Source organism: Alosa sapidissima, chromosome 21, assembly GCF_018492685.1.
Source record: "Alosa sapidissima isolate fAloSap1 chromosome 21, fAloSap1.pri, whole genome shotgun sequence".
In the NCBI taxonomy this organism is placed as follows: domain Eukaryota; kingdom Metazoa; phylum Chordata; class Actinopteri; order Clupeiformes; family Clupeidae; genus Alosa; species Alosa sapidissima.
The window spans coordinates 10,295,279-10,305,912 of record NC_055977.1 but is presented as its reverse complement, the minus strand read 5'-3'; the positions used below and the strand labels follow the sequence as shown (position 1 = coordinate 10,305,912).

Sequence of the window (10,634 nt, the reverse complement as noted above, 5' to 3'; positions counted from 1 at the left end):
CAGATCCTAAATTCATTTGGCCCCTATCTTTGCAGATACAGCTCTGTTAGTGAGGGGCCTGCTCAGCATGGAGAGAGACGGAGGGAATTCACCACAGGCCCTGGGCCTGCTGCAGCGTGGAGCGGAAGATAAGAATATTAAACAGAGTGATGTGTTGAAATGCGCCGCTCTCTCTCGCCCATGAGGAACTTTGGGGCAGGATTGGAGGGAGAGCACTTCTCAGCAGCGGTCTGTCACAACCCTGAGAAATAAATTCTGAAGGAAAATGGATGGAGGGGAAGAGAGTTCTGAGCCCTAGTACGGGTTTTGGGGATATCTGAGATAAGTTGAAGGGGAGTCCAAACAAGCTTTTTTTTTATTGTTACTGAAAACAGTAGTTCTCATTTTGGACTTTGATTTGTTGCATTTTTAATCATTTATATTTTAAGATAACTACTAGCCATTATTTTAACATGAAAGCATGGTCTGAAACAGAAAATTATTAAATAGATTACTTTTATTAAGCAAGCTCACTTTAGATCACAATAATAATATCACTATTCATTACAGTAGCATTCTGTTGCATCGAATACCCTTTTAGTCTGTCATTTTGGCATACACATAATTTCATAAAACAATAACAGTATTTTGACAACAGCATACTTGTAATGTGCTATTGGATATTTCCCTGTACACTTCTGGTCTTCAACAACACACTTAATTTGCATCCGTGCGATTTCATAGCAGAAAAAAAGTGATTGCTGTGAGTGTGAAATCCATTGGCACTGTGCTGTCGATATCACAGAAATTAAAGTGCTAGTAAACAAAGACAGGTCCAACAAAACAAACAAACAGATGCACGTCTTCAGCGAGGCTCTGGGAAACTATGGGCTATCCTTTTGTTTCGACCTCTCTGACCAGACTCTGACCAGTTCTGTGATGTCATTCAACAATTTCATTTGAAATTGAATTGAATACATTTCAAACAACAATTGCTTGAAATGATGTTGATACATCTTCTGGCAGTATTTAGCTGTGGTTGGTGTATGTATGCCATTTAAGCCAAGTGCACCCTGGGGGATTTCTCCACATGAAATTCCTTCTAATATCACAATAGAGAGAAAGAGGTAGAGGGGGGGAGAGGGAAAACAGGAAGCAGTGGTATAGAAGTTCAAATGAGAGGGAAGCAAGTAGACTGATATGTGGAGGAAAAACAAAGTGTAGCGGGGAGATGGATAGAGCAAGACTAAAACAGTGTTGATGAGTGCTCCAGCTGTGTACTGTGTCTGTCATTAGCACACTCCTCTCTCCCACTAGGACTTCACTGATTTAGCATTACTAATGCATAATGGAATAACACAACATTTCAAATTACAAAGACAACTCAACAGGAAAAAAAGACATTATTAAAAGTTTATTGCTTGGAAGATTGTATTTCTGACTGTTGATCAGTTGTTTTAACTGTTGTATCTCCAGGCTGTTTTTTTTTATTTTTTATTTCTCTTGCGTGTTGGTCGGCTATTGATCCCAGTAAACGGAGGTTCTCTGACCTTTACACTCCTGATTGCTAAAGAATTTAATCTGAATCTTGAGCTACTTTAGCAAACACCTCCTTGGTATTCCACAACCTGCCAGTTACTGTTCGCAAGGCAAAAACATTGAGAAATGCCTTGAAATTTTCATTGCTTGGCCAGAATTCATCTTGAATCAACATTTTCATGGTCTCTCCATTTTCATTCAGTTATAGGCTGCTCCTTGCTCATTCATTTACATTCCAATTTGTACTCAACAAAAGGAGCAAAGTCTTTGACAAGAGCAGTATTTCATGTTGCAATTACAACCCCCAGGGAAATAAGCATCTATTTTGAAATGTTATCAGCAAGCTCTGGCAGACTGCATTGCCCACGTAGCATTAGTGTCCAAAACCACTGGCAAGTCATCTGTTTTCATTCGCACAAATGTATTTAGGCTAATGCTCTTTGTATTTATCAGAACCACAGCGCGCTTAGCTTCTGCATTCTAATGAAAGGGAAATTAATTATGCAAAACGGAATGATAAGGAAGCATTCTGGCTCTCCGTTGTGTGGCCTTGCTTTATTTGAATATTGGATATGTAGGCTCTCTTGCTGAAATCTTGCTATTGTCTTTGTGTGCACATGCAATGTCAAAATGTATTTATAAAACTCTGAATATTCACAAGTTTTCTCACTTCTTTGTCTAATGTCTAGGCATTCTATCTGACACATAGCCTACATGAAATTGTGACACTCTTTGATGAAAGTGCTTCACTTTTGGGCATTATTTCAAAGACCAGCAGACACACACAAAACTGACAAATGTACACAGTACAACACTCACATCAGAAGCCATGTTAAAGTGCCTGATATTGATGTCCTCCACAGAGTAAATAACGCATTATACAGGCACCATTATAAGCAGATTACATCTATTAGTTACTGCTGTGCTGCTCACAAATCGGCTGCCCACGGGAGACCAGAAAATCATTTTAAACTTCAATAAGTTACAAGCAGTGGCAAGCCACTCCATAATCCGCATGTTGCCCCAGGCAGCAATAAGCCCGAATGCAATTACGGAAACAGAAATTCAACACAGTAAACAAAAGAAATGTAAATCACGGCTAAGCGATAAAAAAAATGGTAGAGAAAGGAAATGGAGAGACAGAAATAGCCTCCCCAAAGAGCGCTGTCTCTCTCTTGTTACTGCCACTTTGAAGATTGATGACACTGAGAGGTGTTTTAAGCGACTGTTCCACCAAAAAATGATGCTGCATCTGCACTTTGTCTATATACAGTATATTGCACATTTTACTTTCATGTGAATAAAAAGCATACATTTAGGGACCGATTGAAAGGTATTTTTCAATGAAAACAAACACGCAGGTCTGTGGGACGGCCAGACCTCAGAAAAAGTGGCCTGCAAGTTTGACAGCTTCCACATTTGCCCGGGTTTACCTTTGAATTTGACCCGACTCCCGTCAAAGGCGGTGGGCGGAAGCTTCACACTGATTGGTTGAGAGAGACTTGTGTTTGAGCACCGTCGTCTGTAAAAGGAAGCCCGACAGCATAGTATTTCGCTGGCTGTTCTGCCCTGTCTTGTATGGTAAGTTGATGCATATTTTAACCGATTAACTTACCTTTGAACGCCGGAACATTGAGCAGGCTCCAACATGGACAGATTACTTATTCCAAAAAACAAGACAGAACCTTATTCTGCATGCAGTTATTCCGTGTTGATTGTGACTATTCCCTCTACTGCAAGTTCCGCCTTGGAATGTAGCCTACCATTGGTCAGTTGCTCAATAACTCCTTTCTGACTGGGTGCTTCGTTTGCCTGTCTGAGAAAATACGGCAGTGCAGGAAGTCAGCTCGGGATGTGATGTGTTGGCATGTTAGTACTGATATTGCTCAAAGTGCTCCAGAGTACAGAAATGTCATTCAAACATGCATTATGCATGACGCTATTTTCCCATAAGTTAACTGGAATCTTTTTTTTGTTGTTGGAATGCAATCTAAGCTATAATAATACAGGTTGCATTTGGAGGAGCTCTCATGTAGTATTTAGGCCATGCATTAGGCTACCCCCAAATGAGCAAACAGGTGAAACAATGCATTAGCCATATAGAAAATTAAATGCATTTGGTTATGGAATTCCATGAATAGCCTAGTCTAGTGTTGTAGCCATATTCTAGCCTAAACAAATAAGTTACATGAAATGAACACAGCAAAGGTATATGAGTGATGAAAAAAGTGCAACTGGAATAACAATCTGTTTTCCCCATAATGTTGCAATATTTGTCTTGGCTTAGAGTGACTAGGCCTAGTCCATGTGCACCCATAGGCTACAGGGAAGGGAATTAATAGGCCTATTCATTTGGCATTGTTCGCCTAATTCGAGAGATGCACTTAACTTTAAAATCTAAAATATTAGTTTTAATGGCATGTATAGCCTAATCATATGTTCTGATGATGTCTTTACTTGCCAGTGCACATGGCTATTCATCATGACATTTTCTGAACAATGTCACATGCTAGCAGTGACTGATAGCAGAAGATGTAGTTTCCATAATCTACTTCAGTGTTCTCTTCCTTCTTCTTCAGTGAACTATATTTCGGAATGACAACATGGTGTTATGAAAACATAAGGTCACTAAATTATTTTGTGTCATTTTTGTCTTCTCTGACATATCTTAATCATTCTTTTAAGAATTCGGTAAGAATAGCTTTCACTTAAAAGTTAATAATATTCAAAGAAAGGAAATTGATATACAACACATGAAACTCTGCAGAGAGGAGTGATATTATTCATAATTGCCACCACTCCAGTAATCACAGAATCCCGTGCTTCAAATCAGCTTGTCTTTTGCTGAATATTTTGTAATGGCTACTACAGATTGCAACCCAAGCCAATAAGGACCTATTTTAGTATTTACATGATTTTAGCTAATCACACAAATGCTGCCTTAAACAGTCAGATCAAAATGTTACCCTTAACTCCAAAAGGTTCAGTTGAGATGGCAGGTACCAGATGGTTTCTACACATATCCATAGGTTTAACCACAGAGAGGTCTTTTGTGTGTATCATGTATCAGCTTGTTATTTTATCTGTGGCAAAGAGAGCCTGTCTTATTAAGATTCTAGCCTTGTTCCTCGCAATACTATTCTCAATCAATAGTGCTGCTTTTGTTGAAGATTGGGGAAAAAGCTGGAGTGAGCCAAAGGGCACGGCTGTGTTTCTGATGATGTTTAAACCCCTCTGACCTATTCTCTCCGAGAGAAATCAAGCAGCGCCCCGCTGACCCGCCTCACTTCTGACTCATAAACCTATCTCTCAAGACCAGCAGGGCATCAGCATGCCCGACAGCTAGACCACAGACAGGCAGGCAGGAAGGCAGGAAGGCTGCTTAGCATTGAGAGAGGTGCGCGTCCACAGAGGTGTGGAGGTGAATACTGCATGGGACTAGCAAGCCTGCATCACAAGCAAGCTGCTTTTTTAAAAGGAGAAATTGCTCTAAGGCTTGATATTTCCTACGCTGCGTTGTGCATTTTTCATGAAATGTGGTGGATTAATAAGAGGCACATGTGCACGGAATAACTGAAAGACCACAGGGGAAGAAGATTAATAAATTACACAGTACAGGTTCATTAATGTGCAAGAGACACATCACAGTATAATCAGAGTCATATCAATAAGAGAGACATCAAATTTAAGCAGTAATTCATTTATTTGGATACTGCTATCCAGATATATACTGGACAGTTATTTGTCATAAAGAATGCTGGACTAATAAGAAAATAAATAGTGTAAGGTGAAAAGAGAACAAGCTGATAGCGTAGATTGCTAAGGCTGCTCTCATTGGCCCACTGGATACTTGATGTGATGTGGAAAAGTTATGGCATAAACAAAGTATAATCAGTTTATTAAGACATGATCACATACCGGTAGTCTTTCCTTGAAATCTCAAGTATGATGACCCAAAATATAAACCATAAAAACATAACATACAGTGTGAATCATAAAATCGACTATTCAATATCAGAATACGTAGGAATCCTCCTCAACTACAGCATCCTTCGATTATTCTAGACTGTTGTGCATGGTGAGCGATACGTTGCCTTCAAGGACACTGAGATCCATCTTTGTTCCTTCTGGATAAGATTTTATTTGTTTTCATCAGCACTAGTTTGCAACATTTGAGATTATTTCTTTCACCTTGAAATATGTTCGGAGAGTGGGGAAAGAAAAGCGCAACTCTGCTTCCTTCACGGTGCATCCAATGTATTGAACTGACGTTTCGGTCAGTCAGGCCTTTATCAGAGGCCTTGAAATATCTTAAAAGTTTGCAGAGTGCTAGGCCTATAGACTGGAATGAATTGATTTTGTGTTACCAGTGATGTAGATAAAGCTAAATATTGATATCTTATAACTTTTCCATAAGATGGCCATAGTATTGCTTTTGCCTTGATTTGACCAAGGTTTAGCAGAGTGTTCTTGACTTTCAAGTGTCTTTCAAATGTATCAACCGGATGATGTTTTTCTGGACTTCTGTAGGGGAAAGACATATCAACAGACAAATAATCTCTCAACAAATAGCCCCATGATAATGAGGGTACTCAGAAGCCTGTAAATGGATTGTTCAACTCTAAGCAATTTGCTGGTTGGTGCTGAGGCATGAAATCGTATTCTGACTAAAGGAATTTAAATGTCCAAAAGATTGACCACTGAGGAGGTTTTATGCCCGCTTGAAGGCATGAGTGGATTTTCAAGCACACCTCAATAATGCACCGGAGTGATTAAATTCACTGAAGCTCCTCGCCTCTCTTGGGATTATATGCTCACCATCTTTCTTTTTTTTGCTTTTAAGTGCAGTGATGTTTTCCATCCTTAATATCACATGCATACTTCATATATGATCCGTATATTCTCAGATGTATGCCTTGTAAATCAAAATATCTCATCAAATTTTGCATCACACTGGGAAATAATATTACCAGTATAGAATTTATTATTATTATTATTATTATTATTAGTAGTAGTAGTAGTAGTAGTAGTCGTAGTAGTAGTAGTAGTCGTAGTCGTAGTAGTAGTCGTAGTAGTAGTCGTAGTAGTAGTCGTAGTCGTATAATTATTTTTGAATAGTAGATAAAAATGGTAGAAAAGAAAAGTAAAGTGAACTAAGATATGGTAAATGATACAATTGCATGAATTGTAATCAAAATGTCTAGTTAGAAATAAACTAAAGGCATAACATAAAGGCATGTGTACATCTGAACTTAGAAACTCTATTGTTACCTGAACTCAGACAGCCTCTCCATAATTTACCTCTACACTCACTCCAACTAGACTATCTAGACTTTGGCCCAGCTGCACTCTGGCCTGCCTAGAAGGCATGTTTTATTTACTCTTGTTCCGTTTGTGTCTTCTCTTGGTGAGGAAACATGGGGAAGAAGGATGCAAGCACTGCTAAGCTGCCGGTCGATCAGTACCGCAAACAGATCGGTAAGTTTTAACTCTGGTGGACTGTGCCTCTTTCCTGGGGGTCAGAAATTCAGAAAGTGTATGCCGAGTTCATTAAAGTTTCATTCGTAAGAGTATTGCACTGCTTGTAGCCAAGGATTTTCACCTGACTTTTGCTGTGAATATGCTTGTTAGCGTAATTAATAACCGCTATGCTTCTGGAAAATGCTGTGGCCAGATAAGAAAGTCAAAGAGAGGGCTTTGAGTGTTGGCTAAGGGATGGGTCACTCACTTAATTGGATTTTTTTTTCTATGTGACTCAGTGTCACAAGATGTTAGACCTTCAAACTGATTAACCTTGAAAAGCAAATGCAATACTGCGGTCTTCAGCTCTAATTATCGTTCCCTTAATCGTGAAGAATCCTGCTGTGTAGTTTCTGATGTTCATTGTCATCATTTCTACTTTTGAAGTTTTGTTCTCCTTTTTTTCCGTTTTGTCTTTATTTAACCATCAGAAACGTCTAACCAAGTCATGCTTCTCATTCATTCTGTCTGAGCTGTGTGTATGTCTGTGTGTGTGTGTGTCTGTGTGTGTGTGTGTGTGTGTGTCTGTGTGTGTGTGTGTGTGTCTGTGTCTGTGTCTGTGTTTGTGTGTGTGTGTGTGTGTGTGTGTGTGTGTGTGTCTGTGCGTGTGTGTTCTCTTAATAGGGTTTGCCGTGTGACTGAGAAAAGGTTAGTTGCCAGTGACATTACAAGGGAACCGTGGAACTCAGTCACATGCCTGACAACTTCAATCTTGTTATCATGGTATTGTGATTGTACACCTGGAATTTGGTCAATAGAAGTGTGAGTTTAGCAGTAGTTTAGTAAGTTGGCAGGCTTATATAAGCATGATTTTCGAACATTTGAGTTGTTGTCTAACAAACATTAAGAATAGATTTGCTCAGAGACTGCTCTATTTTCTCTGGTTCCTTTTAATCTTGTGATCTTGTGATTGAGGGAATGGTGACAATGCTGTGTGATAGCAACTCATGTGCAACCTATTATTACAACCATGTGAATTTCCCCTGATTACCCAATCCTGGTGTCTGACCATGTGGACAGTTCCATACGGATGTTCTCCCTTACACTTTGTTGTGTGTTCTATCTGTCAGCTCATACACATGAAACAATGAGCCCACCCCCTGCTGTGTTCACTAAATCATGCAGTCATACCACACACATCTGATTGATTTTCTGGCATATACTGTACATTATGCCAGACAGTACAGTTCCCCCAGACAATGAAGTCGCCCACATGCTCTCAAATCTCTCTGTTTTCCCTCAAAAGAGTCTGAAACAGTCAATTTGAGCGAATCACTGTTTAACAAAAAAAGCCCAAAATAGCACATAGCATTTTTTTTGTCTTTTTAAAAGAAAAGAATGCACCTCCCCATCTGAAAAAAAAGTAATGGGAGTGTAATTTATATGCTGTCAGGTTTGGGCATTTCACAAGCGAAGCTTTTGTGATGTCAGACCTCATCAGAGGCCTGCAGTTGACACACCGTCCTTAAATACTATCATTACACCTCGTAATGGACTGCAGGCTCACTTGAAAGGCTGGTGTGTGTGTGTGTGTGTGTGTGGTCATTGTGCCTGAGTTATGATCAACTGAAAGGAGAGATGGAGAGAGTGAGTTAGAGAGAAAGAGGGATGAAGGGGGAGAGAAGAGGTAGAGAAGTGGAGAGATGCTCTTTAGTGGTGTGAGACAATTATCCGGCCTGGAAAAACAAGCCGTCAAAGTGTTCTTTTCAGTTCTCTCTTATTTATTTGCATGCATTTTAGGCTGTGCTGTGTAAATGTGTATGTCTTTTTGACATACACACACACACACAGGCTTTAACATGTTAAAATATTTCCATAGTTTCGCTCTTCTGATTTGGAGAAACTTTTTTCCCCCTTGTTGACGTGATGTAAGAGACAGGGGTCAAATGCCTGTGTTGTGGTGACCTGGTCTGGTGCCACTCTGGTGGTAGGCTACATGTCAGTGATTGGCGGCTGGCTCTGGGGGTCCTTGTTGGTACATGGTGTCTGCTGGCCCTGGCCGCAGAAGAGGGGAGCTGTCACCAACCTTTACCCACAGCCCTAGGGCTCAGTGGGGCAGATTTGTGCTGTCTTCCCAAATCACACATCACTCAGATTTGGGGTTTTGTGTTTTCTGTTTTAATTCGGCATAACAGTTCCCATAGGTCTGTCTGTCACACGGGGTCAGTCCTTAAGCTAAAGGACATCTCAGTTTACCACCAAAGACAAATAACAAGGCCTGACATTCGCACCCATGGCTCTGAGTCTTAAAAGATCGACTGGGTGAAAAAAGAAATCCTAGACTGATCTTCATTGTAAATCAGACTTGCGTTTTGCCCTGTAAGCCTCGACTCTTTTTTTTTCTCACTGTAGTTGTCTTAGTGGGAAAGGAAGCTGTATATTCTAAATGGCATACAGGAATGGCATTGAATGTTGAACTGTGTTAGGCGTTAAAGTTATCAGCGTTTCATTTTCTGTGTGGTGTTCAGGTGGTTTGTTCTGAAGTCATATTTAGGAAGGTGAACTCATGGCTGTGAGGTGGTGTGTGGACAAAGCTCAAGTTTTCTGTGTCGATCATAATGGAAATGGATTGTTTTCTGTGAGGCAAATATGAGCGCAGTCCCTCTCCACTGCGGTGATTTGCTGAGCTAGCTGCTAAGTGGGGATGAACAGGAGCATGGAAAAAAGATGGTAAGTGAGTTCGGTGGTGGGCGAGGAGAGACAGGGGCCCTTTGAAGTGAAATCGGCTGTGCCGTGTCTGAAAGGACACCCGCAGCACCATTGGAAGATTCTCCATGTGTTGCCAGTGGAGTGCACAATGTGACCGCGTACGGAGGCGTTTCTTTTGTGCCCATCCAAAAGACAATGCAGCGGCCATGCTTTCACTGAAGGGGCCCCACAGTCCTCTATAGGTGCATAATTGCCACAGGTATCACATCTAATGCTGATTAATAAACCAAGGTTGGCCTTCTCTCTAAAGCTCTCTTGAATGGGGAATGAGGACTTTATAATAACTAACTAACTAACTGCAGAGATACTGGTGAAATAATGTCACTACAGGGAAGCATTGATATTATTTTTGTTATTGGTTGACTCAAACAGCTGTATGTGGTATTTGCTCGGTGCAGAATACTTCCTGGTTGCAGCGTTTGACAGCTAGAGCGGGATACAGGTTTTGGTGTTTTCATACGTGTACAATCAGTGTGTTTACAGTAAAAGAACTGCGACTTGCCTATCAAAAGGTACGAAATTCAGCACTCCATTGTTGTGTGCTGCAATGCACAAATTCACGATACAATAAGCAAATAAGCTTTCATTCATTCCCTGTTGATCCTGCAGTACGGGATGAGAGTATGAGGACGATCCGGAGGGATAACTTCAACCCTAGCAAAAACACACAGGTTTGTAGTAGGCATTTTAGGCCTCTACTACACTACACCGAATCGGATTCGATACGGAGTTCCGGATCAAATCCGATCTGCGTCCACAAACACTGTAGCCTATCAGTTTGGGAAGCCTTAAAAATCCTTGAAAATCATGACAAATGCATAGTCAATAAGTATGGATGCAAGGGAATAAATAACCATCAGATAATCTGAAAACTGGAGGAAAATGGG

The 10,634-nt window shown here is 40.4% G+C and overlaps 1 protein-coding gene across 2 annotated transcripts in view; it reads left to right on the top strand.

The window, feature by feature from the left end:
- The first annotated feature begins 2,978 nt into the window (after nucleotides 1–2,978).
- Nucleotides 2,979–10,634, top strand: part of triqk (triple QxxK/R motif containing) — a 19,710-nt gene continuing 12,054 nt past the window's right edge. The window contains exons 1-2 of one of the 2 annotated variants that reach the window (XM_042077228.1): nucleotides 2,979–3,099; nucleotides 6,931–6,996. In XM_042077228.1, coding sequence (XP_041933162.1) covers nucleotides 6,936–6,996 — 61 coding nt within the window. In that variant the 5' untranslated portion in view covers nucleotides 2,979–3,099; nucleotides 6,931–6,935. Of the gene's footprint in view, nucleotides 3,100–6,925; nucleotides 6,997–10,634 lie in introns of both variants that reach the window. The other variant, XM_042077229.1, reaches the window with a different exon arrangement.